Below are 18,653 nucleotides of genomic sequence, written 5' to 3' on the forward strand. Positions count from 1 at the left end.
GAGAACGTGGTAGATTGACTGGGTTTAGAGGACTGATGTATGTGAGCTGGGTTGTAGTGGGATAATAGGGAGGATAAATAGGGGAAGAGAGCTAATTGAATGCTTTAAGGGCAATAAAATCAATCAATCATATTTATTGAGCACTTTCTGTGTGCAGAGCACTACACTGAGAATTTATGAGAGTACAATTCAGTAGAGTTGGCAGATGCATTCCCTGCCCCCGATGACCTTACAATTTAGAGGACGAGACATTAATGGGCAATCAAAACGCTAAGAAGTGCAATAAACATAGTATGTACACTATTCTCCATCTCCACCATGGAAAGATCATGAATAATTTTGCAATTGGATAAGATGCGAAGAATTCTCCAGCCTGGAGATTTGGAAGAATTCATCTGGGCTGCGGAATCTCAGAACTCTGTAAGTATAGGGCAGAGCCTCACCAGAGTGGATAGAAGCAATGGGACTCAGAAGCTATGATTCCTTGCTTCTCACCCAAGGAATCATTAATGTGATAATGCCATGGGATTCATCCCAGCCTAGTGGACAGAGCCCAGGCCAGGGAGTCAGAGGACATGGGTTCTAATCCCGGCTCTATAACTTGTCTGCTGGGTGACCTTGGGTAAATCACTTCACTTCTCTGGACCTCAGTTCCCTCATCTGTACAATGGGGATTAAGACTGTGAGCCCCATGTGGAACACGGACTGTATCCAACCTGATTATCTTGTACCTACCTCATTACTTAGTACAGTGTCTGGCATAAAGGAAGCCCTGAACAAATACCACAAAAAAATGCTTTACTTGGGAATTCTTAACCTGCATCAGAAGCCCGGCAATTAATCAAAAAGGGCTTTCTGTAGAATGTGACATGGAAATTAGGGGCATATCGCCCTAGAAAATGGAAAGTATTCATGCCCCCAAATAGGGGAGAATTGAGCACATTTAACGTAGCCTATGCTCACTCTTTAGATGGATGAGTCCATATGATCCCTGTTTTACCAGAAGTAGAGGGAGGAAAACTGAGACTGAGGCACTAGTGGAAAATCACACAGTATTGCAGAAATAAAGCTAGCAGGCAGTGTGGCCTAGTGGAATGAGCAGTCAATCAGTCAATCGTATTTATTGAGCGCTTACTGTGTGCACAGTACCACACTAAGCACTTGGGAGAGTGCAATATAAAAATATGACAGACACATTCCCTGCCCACAACAAGCTTACAGTCTAGATGGCACATATAAAGGAGATTCAAACTCACAAAATTGGGTAAAGGAGCTTTTGCCAAAATAGTACTTTAACAGTTTGAGCTAAGTACTATGTACATAACTGGAAGTCAGGAAATTAAGGGTGCAACCCGAAACGGGCATTATTCTGCTCTTTGATAAGTCACATTTCTGTTCCTTCATTTCCAGACCTGCAAAATGGGGATTAATTAATTAATTAATTCATTCATATTTATTGAGCACTTAACGTATGCAGAGTAATGTACTAAGCTCTTGGGAAGTACAAGGTGGCAACATCTAGCGACGGTCCCTACCCAACAACGGGCTCACAGTTTAGAAGGGGGAGACAGACAAACAAAACATATTAACAAAATAAAATGAATAGAATAGTAAACATGTACAAGCAAAACAAATAGGGTAATAAATCTGTACAAACAAATATACAGGTGCTGTGGAGAGGGGAAGAAGGTACGGCGGGGGGATGAGGAGGGGGAGAGGAAGGAGGGGGCTAAGTCTGGGAAGGCCTCCTGGAGGAAGTGAGCTCCCAGTAGGGCTTTGAAGGGAGGAAGAGAGCTAGCTTGGCAGATGTTTGGAGGGAGGGCATTCCAGACCAAGGGGAGGACATGGGCCGGGGGTCGACGGCAGAACAGGCGAGAATGAGGTACAGTGAGGAGGTTAGCCGCAGAGGAGCCAAGGGTGCGGGCTGAACTGTAAGAGAGAAGGGAGGTGAGGTAGGAAGTTGCAAGGTAATGGAGAGTCTTGAAGCTGAGAGTGAGGATTCTGCTTGATTCGTAGGTTGACAGGCAACCACTGAAGATTTTTGAGTAGGGGAGTAACATGCCCAGAGCGTTTTTGCACAGAGATGATCCGGGCAGCAGAGTGAAGTATAGACTGAAGTCAGGAGAGACAGGAGGATTGGAGATTGAGATTGAGATTGGGATTGGGATTGAGAGAGGGGGCTGATACAGTAATTCAGTCGGGATAGGAAGAGAGATTGAACCAGCAAGGTAGCGGTTTGGATGGAGAGAAAAGGGCAGATCTTGGCGATGTTGTGGAGGTGATCGCCAGATGGAGATGTCCTGAAGTCAGGAGGAGACACGATCCTGGAGGGAGGGAGAAAGAACAGGGGAAGAGATGTAGATTTGGGTGTCACCAGCGTAGGGATGATAGTCGAAGCTGTGGGAGCGAATGAGTTCACCAAGGGAGTGAGTGAACAGAAGGGGACCAAGAACTGACCCTTGAGGAACCCCTAGAGTAAGGGGGTGGGAGGGGGAGGAGGAGCCCGCAAAAGAGACTGAGAATGAACGGCCGGAGAGATAAGAGGAGAACCAGGAGAGGACAAAGTCTGTGAAGCCAAGGTTAGATAGCGTTTTGAGGAGAAGTGGTCCACAGTGGTCACAGTGTCGAAGGCAGCTGAGAGGCCGAGGAGGATTAGGATAGAGTAGGAGCCGTTCAAATTGGCAAGCAGGAGGGCATTGCTGACCTTTAATAGAGCAGTTTAGGTGGAGTGTAGGGGATAGAAGCCAGATTGGAGGGGGTCAAGGAGGGAGCTGACGTTGAGGAATTCGAGGCAGCGGGTGTAGACGACTCGTTCAAGGAGTTTGGAAAGTAATGGTAGGAAGGAGATAGGGCGATAACTAGAAGGCTAGGCAGGGTCAAGAGAGGGTCTTTTTAGGATGGGGGAGACGTGGCCATGTTTGAAGGCAGAGGGGAAGGAACCAGTGGAGAGTGAGCAGTTGAAGATGGAAGTTAACGAGGGGAGGAGGGACGAGGTGAGAGATTTCATAAGATGAGAGGGAATGGGGTCAGAAGCACAGGTGGCCGGAGTAGCACTTGAGAGGAGGGAGGAGATCTCATCTGAGGATACTGCTGGGAAGGATGGGAGAGTAGCAGAGCTCCTATCCCGACTTTATTACTGCATCAGTCTCCTCTCTGATTTCCCATCCTATGTCTCTCCCCACTTTAGTCTATACTTCACGCTGCTGCCTGATTCATTTTTGTGCAGAAACGCTCTGGGCATGTTATTCCCCTCCTCAAAAGTCTCCAGTGGTTGCCAGTCAACCTACGCATCAAGCAAAAACACCTCATTCTCGGCTTCAAGGCTCTCCATCACCTCGCCCCCTCCTACCTCACATCCCTTCTCTCCTTCTACAGCCCAGCCCGCACCCTCGGCTCCTCTGCTGCTAACCTCCTCACTGTACGTCATTCTCGCCTGTCCTGCCGTCGACCCCCACCCCACGTCCTCCCCCTGGCCTGGAATGCCCTCCGTCCAGAAATCTGCCTAGCTAGCTCTCTTCCTCCCTTCAAATCCCTACTGAGAGCTCACCTCCTCTAAGAGGCCTTCCCAGACTGAGCCCCCTTTTTCCTCTCCTCCTCCCCATCCCCCCTCCCTACCTCCTTCCCCTCCCCACAGCACCTGTATATATGTTTGTGCAGATATATTGCTCTATTTATTTTACTTGTACATATTTACTATTCTATTTATTTTGTTAATGATATGCACCTTCTAGACTGTGAGCCCACTGTTGGGTGGGGACCGTCTCTATATGTTGCCAACTTTTACTTCCCAAGCGCTTAGTACAGTGCTCTGCACACAGTAAGCGCTCAATAAATACGACTGATTGAATGAATGAATGAATAAATGAATGAATGAATGGAGGGTCCAGGTTCCTTCTCAACCTATCCTCATTTTCCTAGGTGAATCAAGGAAAACTGGAACAATGAAGAAGTGGAACGAATCTTCGAGGACAGAGTTCTTCTTAGTTGGGTTGTTTGCCCACCTCCCTCATCCGGGGCTGCTTGTCTCCACCCTTTCGATAGTTTATCTGCTGGCCCTGGCCGGCAACAGCCTCATGATCCTCCTCATCCGGATGGACTCCCGCCTCCATACCCCTATGTACCTCTTCCTCAGCCAGCTCTCCCTAATGGACCTGCTCCTCACCTCAGTCGTGGTCCCCAAGGTGCTCATCGACTACCTCCTGAACACCAATACGATCACCCCCGTGGGCTGTGGGGTCCAGATGTTCCTCGTGATGGCCCTTGGAGGAGGCGAAGGTCTCCTCTTGGGTTTCATGTCCTATGACCGCCACATCGCCATCTGCCACCCTCTCCGCTACCCTCTCCTGATGCCTCGGGACAAGTGCCGGAGGATGGGAATCGGGGCATGCGTGGGGGCTGCCGCGGTTTCTCTCTTTAATACCGTCCTCACCATGTGTTTGCCTTACTGCGGACCCCGGAAAGTCCACCACTTTCTCTGCGAAATGCCGGCCCTGCTCAAGCTGGCCTGTGTCGACGTGTCCATCTATGAGCCGGCTGTCTTTGTCATCTGCAGCATCGTGAGCCTCATCCCTTTCTTACTTATTCTGGCCTCCTATGCCCACATCCTGCTCACCGTCCTGCAGAAGCCCTCGACAGGAGGATGGAGGAAGGTGGCCATCACCTGCTCCTCCCACCTCCTCGTGGTCCACTTGTACTATGGGGCGGCCATGTTGATGTACATCCGGCCCAGCTCCCAGCATTCCCCAGAGGAAGATAACATCCTGGCGGTGTTCTATACGGTCTTCACCCCCATGCTGAACCCTCTCATCTACAGTCTCCGGAATAAAGAGGTCACCGGGGCCCTGAAGAAGCTCTTCCAAGAATTTTGGGCCTAGAGGAAGACCCCCCATAGACATAGTGTCAAATATCTGAATCCTCCTGGGGTCTTCTCTGGATCACTGGAGTTGGAGGACACATTCAGTTGTATTTTCTGAGCACTTACTGTGTGCAGAACACTGTACTAAACTTGGTAGTATATAATATAACAATAAGCAGACACATTACAATCTACTCATCAATAGTCTCATCCAAGAATGGTGGACTTTAATCAATTGATCAGTGGTATTTATTGAGCACTTACTATGTGCAAAGCACTGTATCAATCCATTAATGTTATTTAGAGATTTAAAGGTCTTCCTGTGTGCAGGGCACTGTATCAATCCATCAAACACTTGTATTTATCGAGCACTTACTATGTGCAGAGCATTGTACTAAGCAGTTTGGACAGTATAATATAACTATAACAGAGTTTATAAACACATTCCCTGTCCACAACAACCTAATAGTCTGAGAATTCAAAGCCTCCAAGAGTTTCTTCCGTCCTCTGGTGTCATCATCATCATCATAATTGTGGTATTTTTTAAGTGCTTACTAGGAGACAAGCACTGTTCTAAGTGCTGGTGTAGATACAAGATAACCAGGTCAGGTCCAATCCCTGTCCCACATGGACTCACAATCTAAGTGGGAATGAATCCCTGAAGATTCATTCCATTTCTCTGTGGCTCGGTTTTCCTTGATTTAGCTAGGAAAATGAAGATAGGTTGAGAACTGATCTGGAGCCAAGGGAACCGGAACAGTAAAACATCTTCATTCATATAAAGTCCTCATGTTTTTCATTGGTGTTTGATAGCACTTGCTACTAGCCATGAAACTGAAATTTGAGGTTTGTCAAGGCGGGAAGTCAGCACCAATTATAAGGTGTTGACTGAGTTCAGTGCCTTATCAATCAGTCAATCAATGGCATTTATTGAGTGCTTACTGCATGCACTGTACTAAACTCCTCATTTAATATTATTATGTTATGCTTTGTGTTACTCTAACGGTAGTTTACAGAGTTGTCATTTGCATTCTGCAGTAATATTAATTATGTTATGCTTTGTGTTACTCTAACGGTAGTTTACAGAGTTGTCATTTGCATTCTGCAGTAATAATAATTTTACATTATCATTATTAATCCAGATCAATCAATCAATCAATCAATGGCATTTATTGAGCACTGACAGTGTGCAGAGCACTGCTCTAAGAGCTTGGGAGAGTACACTACAACAGAATTAGCAGACACTTTCCCTGCCATAATGAGTTTGCAGTCTAGAGGGATCCTTACCTGCAGCTTTATATGGAGCCAAACACATTTAAATCAACGTTTATCCTCTTTCTCCCTCCATCTAGGACCCTGGAATGTGTCTGACAAGTGCTTAATACGGCCCTCTGCCCATAGGTAGTGCTCAATAGATACCACTGAATGATTGGCCTGATTATCTTGTATCTACCCCAGCAATCGATACAGTGCTAGGCTCATAGTAGGCACTTAATGACCACCACAGTTATTATTATTATTATTATTATTATTATTATTATTATCATCTGGTTTAATGGAGGGTCATGCAGGTGATAAACAGTTTGGAGAATGTGGACAATACCTAACAGTTTTGGGATGGATTTAGACTGAAACTTAACTTTATTTAGTTTTCCAAATTTCTTCCATTGAAAACAGGCTGTACAAACAAGGTTGTTCTAATAAACTCTGGAAACATCCTGATTTGTGCTCTTTTATTTCTCCTGTCTTCTTCTGAACCTCTATGTCCATCCTCAGGCCTGTCTCTATAAACTCTTCACACCCTCTAGACTGTAAGTTCGTTGAGGACAGTGAATGTGTCTGTTTATTGTTATATTGTACTCTCCCAAATGCTTTGTACAGTACTCTGTACACAGTAAGTGCTCAATAAATGTGATTGAATGAACGAAAGAATGAATCCAGCTGACTCAAAACCTATCAATCTACAGAGGGAGTTTCAACTGCGATCCACAGAACTAATGTGGCGTAGTGGAAAGAGCATGGATCTGGGAGTCAGAGGACTTAGGTTCTGTTCCTGGCTTTACCACTTGTCAGCTGCATAATCTTATGTAAGTCACTTCACTTCTCTGTGACTCAGTTCCCTCATCTGAAATATGGGGATGCAATGCCTGTTCTTCAGCCTACTTAAAGTGTGAACTCCCTGTGGGACCTGATTATTTTGTGTCTACTCCACTTCCTAATACAGTGCTTGACACAGAGTAAGCACTTACCAAATGACATTAGTATTAGTATTATTCTGCTTCTCATGTAAATTAAAAGTCTTGGACAACAAGGGGGTGATTGAGGTTGATTAGCACTGCTGCCTCTCAGTAATGAGGAAATAATTGAAAAATGAAAACTTAAGGTTAGAATGTGCTGATAAGAAGGGTGGTCTACCCACTGGTGGCCTCATATAATCAATCAATCCATCAAATTTAGTGGGTGCTTATTATGTGCAGAGCACTGTACTATGTGCTTGGGAGAGCACAATACAACAAAACTAGCAGAAACATTCCCTACCCCACACAAGACGGGGAAACAGGAATTAATAGGACTAAATAAGTAATTTATGAAATAAAATTTAAATCTATGTACATAAGTGCTGTGGGGTTGGGGATATGACTAGATAGATTGTGGACACTACCTGGAAGAAAGCACCTGGATTAGATGAACACCGAAGGTGATCAATAAATACCATTGGTTGCCAGATGATGTCACTGGTGATGTTATCACTCAAATCTCTCCTACCATTCCTTCCAACGCTCCTTGAGCCAGTTGTCTGCACCCGCTTCTCAAATTCCTCCACAGAACCTGCCCTCTCATAGGTCACAGATGATCTCCTTCTTGCCAAACCCAATGGCCTCTATTCCATCCTAATCCTCCTCGACCTCTCAACTGTTTTTGACACTGTGGACTACCCCCTTCTGGAAGTGTCATCCAAACTTGGCTTCACTAACACTGCCCTCTTCTGGTACTCCTCATCTCTCTGGCTGTTCATTCTCAGTCTCCTCTCTTAGCTTCTCCTCTGCCTCCCACCCCCTAACAGTGGGGGTCCCTCTAGGTTCAGTTCTGAGTCCCCTTCTATTCTCCATCTACATTCACTCCCTTGGAGAACTCATTTGCTCCTATGGCTTCAATTATCCCCCCTATATGGATGATATCCAAATCTACATCTCCAGCCCTGATCTCTCTCCCTCTTGGCAGTCCCTCTCCTGCTTTCGAAACATCTCTACATGAATGTCCTCCTGCAACCTCAAGCTTAAAAGTCCAAACAAGAACTCCTTATCTTTCCACTCAAATCCTGTCCTTCCCATTATTTTCCCATCACTGTAGATGGCACCACAATCCTTCCTGCCTCACGAGCCCGTAAACTTGGCATTATCCTTGACGCCTGTCTCTCATTCGACCCACATATTCAATCCATCACTAAATCCTGTCAGTCCCACCTTCACAACATCAATAAAATCCACCCATTTCAATCCAGGCTCTACCACATTTCTGTTGTGTGACTTTGGGGAGGTCTCTTCACTCCTCTGTGTCTCAGTGACCTCATTTGTAAAATGGGGATTAAGACTGTGAGCCCCATGTGGGACAGGGACTTTGTCTGACCTGACTACCTCGTATCTACCCATGTACTTATAACAGTGCTAGGCACATAGTGTTTAACAAGTACCACGATTATCAGTAAAGAGAGATGTTGGTATTGGGAGCTCCAAGATAGAGAGGAAGATGCTGTCTCCCCCATTCTAGACTGCGAGCCCGTTGTGAGCAGCGATTGTCTCTGTTGCTAAATTGTACTTTCCAAGTGATTAGTGCAGTGCTCTGCACACAGTAAGCGCTCAATAAATATGATTGAATGAATAAATAAATGAATGAAATGGGTGTGTTCTCTTCAGTAGTCTCTCAGCACGCAGGCAACTGGGGCTACTCTGTTCTCAATTAATCAACCAATGAATGGTATTTATTGAGTGCTTACTGTGTGCAGAGCACTGTATTAAGTACTTGGGAAAGAAAAAGCTGGGTCTGTTTATTATTTTATTGTACTTTTCCAAGTACGATTGAATGAATGAATGAATAAATGAATAAAGTTGGCAGATACATTCCCTGCCCACAGAGAACATACAGTCTAGAGGAATTAGTCAATCAATCCTTGGTATGAATTGAATGCTTGCCGTTTTTTCAATCGTATTTCATTCAATTATATTTATTGAGCACTTCCCATGTGCAAAGTGCTGTACTAAGCACTCAGCAGAGTACAATAGAAGCAGCGTGGCTTAGTGGAAAGAGCCCGGGCTTGGGAGTCAGAGGTCATAGGTTCTAATCCCGACTCCACAACTTGTCAGCTGTGTGACCTTGGGCAAGTCACTTTACTTATCCATGCCTTAGTTACTTCATCTGTAAAATGGGGATGAAGACTGTGAGCCCCACGTGGGACAACCCAATGACCTTGTATCTACCCAAGAGCTTAGAACAGTGTTCGGAACATAGCAAGTGCTTAACAAATGCCAACATTATTATTATTATTATTATTATTATTATTATTACAGTATAACTTTAAACAGACACATCCCTGCCCACAACAAGCTTACAGTCTAGAGACTATGTGCAGTCTAGACAGTCTAGACTGTCTGGAGACTAGAGCCTGCACAGAGAGCACTGTACTAAGTGCTTAGGAGAGTCAACACACCAGAGTGGGCCGAAAGCTTTGCTGCCCACAAGGAGCTCACGTTCCATCATCATCATCATCAATCGTATTTATTGAGCGCTTACTATATGCAGAGCACTGTACTAAGCGCTTGGGAAGTACAAATTGGCAACATATAGAGACAGTCCCTACCCAACAGTGGGCTCACAGTCTAAAAGGGGGAGACAGAGAACAAAACCAAACATACTAACAAAATAAAATAAATAGAATAGATATGTACAAATAAAATAAATAAATAAATAGAGTAATAAATATGTACAAACATATATACATATATACAGGTGCTGTGGGGAAGGGAAGGAGGTAAGACGGGGGGATGGAGAGGGGGACGAGGGGGAGAGGAAGGAAGGGGCTCAGTCTGGGAAGGTCTCCTTCCAGAAACAGTGTGGCCTACTGGAGTCTGGGCCTGGGAGTCAGAAAGACCTGGCTTCTAATCCTGGCTCCGGGACATGTCTGCTGTGTGACATTGAGCAAGTCACTTCACTTCTCTCTACCTTAGTTCCCTCATCTAGAAAATGGGGATTAAGACTGTGAGCCCTATATGGGACAGGGTCTGTGTCCAACCCAACTACCTTATATCTACCCCAGTGCTTAGAACAGTGCCTGGCTCATAGTAAGTGCTTAACAAATACGATCATTATTATTCATAAATATCCTGAGCGTTCCCAAGTTCAGATCAGTTCTTCCTATTGCAAGCTGAGGAGGTTCCTCAGGGCCCTTTTTACCTCTCTGTTCTTCAGGGTGTAGATGAGGGGGTTGAGGAGAAGAGTCACGATGTTGTAGAAGACTGTCGGGAACTTGTTCCACTCCTGAGACCCGCCCTTTTTACCTCTCTGTTCTTCAGGGTGTAGATGAGGGGGTTGAGGAGAAGAGTCAGGATGTTGTAGAAAACCGTCGGGAACTTGTTCCACTCCTGAGACCCGTCACAGCTGGGCTGCATGTAGATGTAGGTGATTTACCATAGAAAAGGGACACTGCTGTCAGGTGGGATCCACAGGTGTGGGCTGCCTTTCGCTGCCAGGTGATCGATCCAATGCCCACTACTGTGTGGGCAATGGAGCCATAGGAGATGAGGATGAAGACCAAGAGAGCCAGCAGTTTGCCCAAGGCTAGGAGGAAGATGTTTCCCTCTACAGCGGAGGTGTCCATGCAGGCCAGAAGGATCAGGTGGGACTCAGGAAGTGGTCCACCTCATGGCACCTGTAATTTGTGGCACCCACTAGGAGTTGGCCAGTTCACCCACCCACACCATGGAAACCAGGCCCAGGCAAAGGCACGGGTATATGATGGCCGGGTAACTCATTCATTCATTCAATCGTATTTATTGAGTGCTTACTGTGTGCAGAGCACTGTACTAAGCGCTTGGTAAGTACAAGTTGGCAACATATAGAGACCGTCCCTACCCAACAGTGGGCTCACAGTTTAGAAGGGGGAGACAGATAACAGAACAAAACATATTAACACAATAAAATAAATAGAATAAATATGTACAAATAAAATAAATAAGTAAATAGAGGAATAAATACATACAAACATATATACAGGTGCTGTGGGGAGGGGAAGGAGGTACGGTGGGAGGGATGGAGAGGGGGAGGAGGGGGAGAGGAAGGAGGGGGCTCAGTCTGGAAAGGCCTCCTGGAGGAGGTGAGCTCTCAGTAGGGCCTTGGCTATCAGTAGGGCCTTGAAGCAAGAGGGTAATGCAAGAGGTGGTACACGGTGGCAAAGCTATCGTATGCCATGATGGCCAAGAGGAGTCAGTCCACCCCTTCGAGACTCAGGAACAGGAAGAGCTGCAGTGTGCAGCCTGAGTAGCTGATGGTCTTGTCCAGATCCCGCAGGTTGAAGAGAAGCTGAGGAATAATAATAATAATGATGACGGCATTTATTAAGTGCTTACTATGTTCAAAGCACTGTTCTAAGCGCTGGGAAGGTTACAAGGTGATCAGGTTGTCCCATGGGGGGCTCACAGTCTTCATCCTCATTTTACAGATGAGGGAACCGAGGCCCAGAGAAGTGAACTGTAAATCCGTATTACTCCCTCACAGAGATCTCCGCTCTCTGGACCCCACCCATCTTTCGGAGCGCCTCACACCCCACCTCGCCACCCTCTCCTCTCTACCCAGTCTTGATGATCAGATTACTGCTCTCAACTCTACCCTTTCTACTCAGCTAGACTCACTCGCTCCCCTTTCCCTTCGCCGCTCTCGCACCACTAACACACAGCCCTGGATCACTGCCACTGTCCGCCTCCTTCGCTCTTATGCTCGAGCTGCCGAACGCTGCTGGCGAAAGTCTAAACACCATGCCAACCTCGTTCACTTCAAGTTTATCCTTTCCTGCCTTAACTCAGCCCTCTCTTATGCCAGACAAAACTATTTCTCCTCCCTTATTGACACCCATGCCCATCACCCCCGCCAGCTCTTCCGTACATTCAACTCCCTTCTCAGGCCCCTGGTTCCTCCCCCTCCTCCTTCCCTCACCCCCAACGATCTGGCCTCCTACTTCATTAACAAAATTAAATCCATCAGGTCCGACCTCCCCAAAGTCTCTTCCCCCCTTTCTCCAACCCCCCGGCTCTCAACACTCTCTGCTACTCTCCCATCCTTCCCAGCGGTATCCTCAGAGGAACTCTCCTCCCTCTTCTCAAGTGCTACTCCGGCCACCTGTGCTTCTGACCCCATTCCCTCTCATCTTATGAAATCTCTCGCTCCATCCCTTCTCCCCTCCTTAACTTCCATCTTCAACCACTCACTCTCCACTGGTTCCTTCCCCTCCGCCTTCAAACATGCCCATGTCTCTCCCATCCTAAAAAAACCCTCTCTTGACCCCACCTCACCTTCTAGTTATCGTCCCATATCCCTCCTACCATTCCTTTCCAAACTCCTTGAACGAGTTGTCTACACGCGCTGCCTAGAATTCCTCAACAACAACTCTCTCCTCGACCCCCTCCAGTCTGGCTTCCGTCCCCTTCATTCCACGGAAACTGCCCTCTCAAAGGTCACCAATGACCTCCTGCTTGCCAAATCCAACGGTTCATATTCTGTCCTAATCCTCCTCGACCTCTCAGCTGCCTTTGACACTGTGGACCACCCCCTTCTCCTCAACACGCTATCTGACCTTGGCTTCACAGACTCTGTCCTCTCCTGGTTCTCCTCTTATCTCTCCGGTCGTTCTTTCTCAGTCTCTTTTGCAGGCTCCTCCTCCCCCTCCCATCCTCTTACTGTGGGGGTTCCCCAAGGTTCAGTGTTTGGTCCCCTTCTGTTCTCAATCTACACTCACTCCCTTGGTGACCTCATTCGCTCCCACGGCTTCAACTATCATCTCTACGCTGATGACACCCAGATCTACATCTCTGCCCCTGCTCTCTCCCCCTCCCTCCAGGCTCGCATCTCCTCCTGCCTTCAGGACGTCTCCATCTGGATGTCCGCCTGCCACCTAAAGCTCAGCATGTCGAAGACTGAGCTCCTTGTCTTCCCTCCCAAACCTTGTCCTCTCCCTGACTTTCCCATCTCTGTTGACGGCACTACCATCCTTCCCGTCTCACAAGCCCGCAACCTTGGTGTCATCCTCGACTCCGCTCTCTCATTCACCCCTCACATCCAAGCCGTCACCAAAACCTGCCGGTCTCAGCTCCACAACATTGCCAAGATCCGCCCTTTCCTCTCCATCCAAACCGCTACCCTGCTCATTCAAGCTCTCATCCTATCCCGTCTGGACTACTGCACCAGCCTTCTCTCTGATCTCCCATCCTCGTGTCTCTCTCCACTTCAATCCATACTTCATGCTGCTGCCCGGATTATCTTTGTCCAGAAACGCTCTGGGCATATTACTCCCCTCCTCAAAAATCTCCAGTGGCTACCAATCAATCTGCGCATCAGGCAGAAACTCCTCACCCTCGGCTTCAAGGCTCTCCATCACCTCGCCCCCCTCCTACCTCACCTCCCTTCTCTCCTTCTACAGCCCAGTCCGCACCCTCCGCTCCTCCACCGCTAATCTCCTCACTGTACCTCCCTCTTGCCTGTCCCGCCATCGACCCCCGGCCCACGTCATCCCCCGGGCCTGCAATGCCCTCCCTCTGCCCCTCCGCCAAGCTAGCTCTCTTCCTCCCTTCAAGGCCCTGCTGAGAGCTCACCTCCTCCAGGAGGCCTTCCCAGACTGAGCCCCTTCCTTCCTCTCCCCCTCGTCCCCCTCTCCATCCCCCCATCTTACCTCCTTCCCTTCCCCACAGCACCTGTATATATGTATATATGGTTGTACATATTTATTACTCTATTTATTTACTTATTTATTTATTTTACTTGTACATTTCTATCCTATTTATTTTATTTTGTTGGTATGTTTGGTTCTGTTCTCTGTCTCCCCCTTTTAGACTGTGAGCCCACTGTTGGGTAGGGACTGTCTCTATGTGTTGCCAATTTGTACTTCCCAAGCGCTTAGTACAGTGCTCTGCACATAGTAAGCGCTCAATAAATACGATTGATTGATTGATTGATTGAAGTGGCTTGCCCAAAGTCACACAGCTGACAATTGGCGGAGCCGGGATTTGAACCCGTGACCTCTGACTCCAATGCCCGGGCTCTTTCCACTGAGCCACGCTGCTTCTCCGAGGAATGGAGCTGGTGGTGAAGCAGAGGTCCAGGAAGGAAAGGTTAGTCAGGAAGAAGTTCATGGTCAGGCGGAGCCGGGGGTCCATCCAGGACACCAGGATAATGGCCGCATTGCCCACCAGGGTCAGGACGTAAGCCATCAAGATGATAATAATAATAATAGCATTTGTTAAGCGCTTACTATGTGCAAAGCAATTTAGAGGACCCGCTTGAGCCGGGGCCAGTCAGAGGAGCCCAGCAGGATGAAGAGAAGTCTTCTTGGCTACTGCTGTTAGGGGTGGCCATCACCTTCACATCATCCGGGGAGCTAGGGTACCGGCAACCAGGAATAAGTCTTCCCTTCATTAGAGGTTCCTAGGGTCAGGACTGGGAAGTAGGCAGGGGCAGAACAGAAAAGATGTGTGTGTTGGATCCCACTGTTAGCCCCGAGTGGGACAGGGATTGTGTCCAACCCAATTAACTTGTATCCCCCCTAGTGCTTATGACTGTGCTGAATGCATAATAGTAATAATAATGATGGCATTTGTTAAGTGCTTACTATGTGCCGAGCACTGTTCTAAGCGCTAGGGTAGACACAAGGTAATTAGGTTGTGCCACTTGGGGCTCACAGTCTTCATCCTCATTTTACAGATGAGGTAGCTGAGGCAAAGAGAAGTGAAATGACTTGCCCAAATTCACCCAGCAGGCAAGTGGTGAAGCTGATATTAGAACCCAGGTCCTCCTGACTTCCAGCCCCCGGCTCCATCGGCTAGGCCAGGCTGGAGGTGGGAGGCATGAAGCAGTTGGGATCTCCAGCCTCCTTTGTGTCCCAGTGTCTCCTCAGGGTTGGATTCTGTGCCTGGTCCACAGCATTTCGGGAGGGTTCCTTCATTCCCCTGTCATCAATCAATTAATCAATAAATAGTAGTAAGTAAGCAACTACCATGTGCAGAGCACTATTCTAAGTGCTTGGGAGAGTAGACAACAATAGAGTTGTTAGCTATGTTCCCAGCCCACAATCAATCAATTATCAACGATATTAAGTGAGCACTTACTTTGTGCAGAGCACTGTACTGAGGGCTTGGGATAGTATGATATAATAGTTGGTAGATACATTCCCTGTCTTCAAGGAGCTTAAATTCTAGAGAGGGAGTCAGGCATTGAAATAAATTGTGGTTATGGCCAGAAGGACTATGGTGCTGAGCAGGGTCGAGGGGAATATATGGTACTAATCCAAGTGCTCAAGTAACTGGGCAGACTGAACCAATTTTATCATTCCAGTCAATCCAGTATTTATTGGGCACTGACTGTGTGCAGAGCACTGGACTAAGGCCTTGGGAGAGTAGTATACAACAGACTTGGTAGACACATTCCAGTCTTTTGAAAGCAGTTTCTCCATCCATCTGAGTCTCTTTGTTGCCAAGTGGGCATCTGCATTTTCTGGGTGGGGACCTCCCCTCCGTTCACCGACTTAGACACGGTATCCGAGGCCGGGATCATCGTCGTCCAGTGCAACGAGGGTTCAGCCACCGCCTTCTACTGCATCCTGGGTTACATGGGGCTCCTGGCCCTCGTCAACCTCATGGTGGCCTTCCTGGTCAGGAAGCTGTTGGACAGCTTCAACAATTCCAAGTTCATCACATTCAGCATGCTGATGGTCTGCAGCGTCTGGGTCTCCTTCCTGCCCACCTCCCTGAGCACCAGGGGCAAGGCCTCAGTGGTTGTGGACGTCTTCTCCATCCTAGACTCTGGCACCGGGTTCCTCGGCTGAATCTTTGGGCATCTATATGATCCTGCTGAGGCCAGACAGGATGACCAGAGGGCGGCTCCTGAGGTGGCAGGGGAATCCTTAATTTGGGCACGATTAGGTAAGACCTCCGGGGTCAAACTGTGGGTTTTGGGCACACTAGGGCGAGAGTCTGGGTGCAGCTCATCTGCACTGACACATGATGCCAGGGGCATCCCCCAGAGGGCACTGTTTTGAGTGAGTTGATTTCCCGCATCAGCTCCCAAATCATCCATGTTCCTTCTTTTCCCTTGGCCCACAGACTACTTTCCGTGGTCAGTCCTGAGCTCATTTGAGCAGAACACCAATCTCCTTCCCCAGGAGAAGGCCAAGGGCAGTGCATCCGGCAGGTGGAGGGAGAAAGAGGCCTATCGCTAAAGGTCTGCCCAGTATCTCTGACAAAACCCTAGTTGGGTGGGAGGGGGAATATCAATCCTGAGTCAGTCCCCAGACTGGCCCCTGATCCTGTCCCTTTCACCTCTGCCCCCTTCCCACCTCCCTCATCCAATCAATCAGTCAATCAATAGTATTTATTGAGCACTTAAGGTGTGCAGAGTACTGTACTAAGAGCCTTGGAGAGTATGATATAACAATATAACGGACATATTCCTTGCCCCCCACGAGGTTAGTCTAGAAAGGGAGACAGACATTGATTAAAACCAATAAATTAAGGCTATGAAATTCCACTCACTCTCTTTCACTAGTCCATTTGGCTTTCCATTAGCCATAGGTTGTAAACATCGCTTCTTCGATTCCATGTCTCATCTTTATCTCTTTCACTGAAGGAATGTGCCAAATTAAAATATTAGAACAATCATACACTAGTATTTATTGAATGCTTACTATGTGCAGACACTGTACTAAATGATTGGGAAAGTACAATATAATAGAGTTGGTGGGTGCAATACCCGTTCACAGGGAGTTTACAGCATTCATGGGGAAATAGAAATTAGGATCAATTACAGATAGAGAATGTAGTAGAGTACAAAGATATGTACATAATTGTTGTGGAGCTAGGAAGAGTTTCAAAGTGAGTAGATTTTCTCTTCTATTTACATGTTATAAAGTAGCATTTGTTCCAGAACACACGGAGAAAGAATATGAAATTCCATTTTGTGCTATGTTCTCTAATAATGAATGGTATTAAACTATTGGTTAATCTTTGTTCAAATGGCTCACATTATGAGGAGTTCCATTGTTGAGACGCAGCACGACCTTGTGGAAAGAGCACGTGCCTGGGAGTCAAAGATCCTGGGTTCTAATCCTGACTCTGCCACTTGTCTGCTGGGTGACCTTGAGCAAGTAACTTTACTTCTCTGGGCCTCATTTACCTCATCTGTGAAAAGGAGATTTTAACTGTGAGACCTTGTGAAGCAGTGTTCTTAAGTGGGAGGAGCACGGGCTTGGGAGTCAGAGGTCATGGGTTCTAATCCCAGCTTCCTCAAATGTCAGCTGTACGACTTTGGGCAAGTCACTTAACTTCTCTGGGCCTCAGTTATCTCATTAATGGAGATTAAGACTGTTAACCCCATGTGGGACAACCTGATTACCTTGTATCTACCCCAGATCTTAGAACAGTGCTTGGCACATAGTAAGTGCTTAGCAAATACCATTATTATTATTATTATTATTATTACTATTATGTGAGACATGGATTGTGGCAAACCCAATTAGGTCATGTCTACCCTAGAACTTAGTACAGTGCCCAGCAAATAGTAAGTGTTCAAGAAATACCATTTAAAAATGAATGAGAGGAAATAGAGGGTTGGGAAAGGTTGAGGGAGGAAGGCCTATAGGAAAGCTCTGATCTGTAGACCAGTGAGACTAGAGTTCTCCATTAATATAACAATAGTGGTATTAGCTAAGACCTTACTATATGCCAAGCTCTTTACTAAGCACTGGGGTAGATACAAGATCATCAAAGGACACAGTCCCTGTCCCACACCGGGCTCACAGTCTAAGTAGGAGGGAGGACAGGTATTGCATCCCCACGTTGCAGATGAGAGAACTAAGGCACAGAGAAGTGAAGTGAGTTGCCCAAGGACACACAGCAGGCAAGTAGCGGAGGCAGAATTAGACCTCAGGTCCTCTGCCTCCCGGGCTCAGGCTCTTCACCAGGCCACACTATTTCCCTCAAGTGAATCCCTCCACATTCCTATTACCCTGGCAAGAGAGAGTGTCTGTTCATTCCGGAAATGAAGTTGCCGGAGAAAATCTTCCACAGGGCGGCCTTCAGGTGGGGAGAGATAGGAAGAGGCACAGACAGAAAAAAAAGTGGCAGAGGGATGTGGGAGATGGGGGGAAATAGACTGAGAGACAGGGAAGGAGGGGGAGGCAGGGGAGAAAAGCCAGAGGCAGAGGGACCGGAAGACAAAGAGATGAGGAAACAGAGATGGGAGAGATGGACAGTAATGCCTTAGTACAGTACTCTGCACACAGTAAGGGTTCAGTAAATACTATTGAATGAATGAATGCCATTGAAGATCCTTCTCTGCAATCTGCGGAAAATCACAAGGACAGAATAGATGGTCAAAAGACCCAAGCCGAATGTGTTTAGTTCTGAAACCTTTAATAACTTGATATTCACACAATCCCCGGGCCCATAGTACATATATACACGAATAAATCAATCATTCCAGTGTATTTATTGTTATTTACTGTGTACAGAGCACTGTACTGCGTGCTGTGGTACACACAAGATAA

At 47.1% G+C, this 18,653-nt stretch overlaps 1 protein-coding gene and 1 pseudogene across 1 annotated transcript; one reads left to right on the forward strand and one right to left on the reverse strand.

The window, feature by feature from the left end:
• The first annotated feature begins 3,941 nt into the window (after positions 1-3,941).
• Positions 3,942-4,874, forward strand: LOC119948780 (olfactory receptor 2T2-like). The gene is made up of 2 exons (XM_038770276.1): positions 3,942-4,649; positions 4,737-4,874. Exons 1-2 carry the CDS (start codon positions 3,942-3,944, stop codon positions 4,872-4,874), a joined length of 846 nt encoding a protein of 281 aa, XP_038626204.1.
• An 803-nt stretch (positions 4,875-5,677) lies between these two features.
• LOC119948781 lies at positions 5,678-10,881 on the reverse strand (annotated as a pseudogene).
• Between the last annotated feature and the right edge of the window lie 7,772 nt (positions 10,882-18,653).

Source organism: Tachyglossus aculeatus, chromosome X3 (assembly GCF_015852505.1).
Source record: "Tachyglossus aculeatus isolate mTacAcu1 chromosome X3, mTacAcu1.pri, whole genome shotgun sequence".
Taxonomy (NCBI): Eukaryota; Metazoa; Chordata; class Mammalia; order Monotremata; family Tachyglossidae; genus Tachyglossus; species Tachyglossus aculeatus.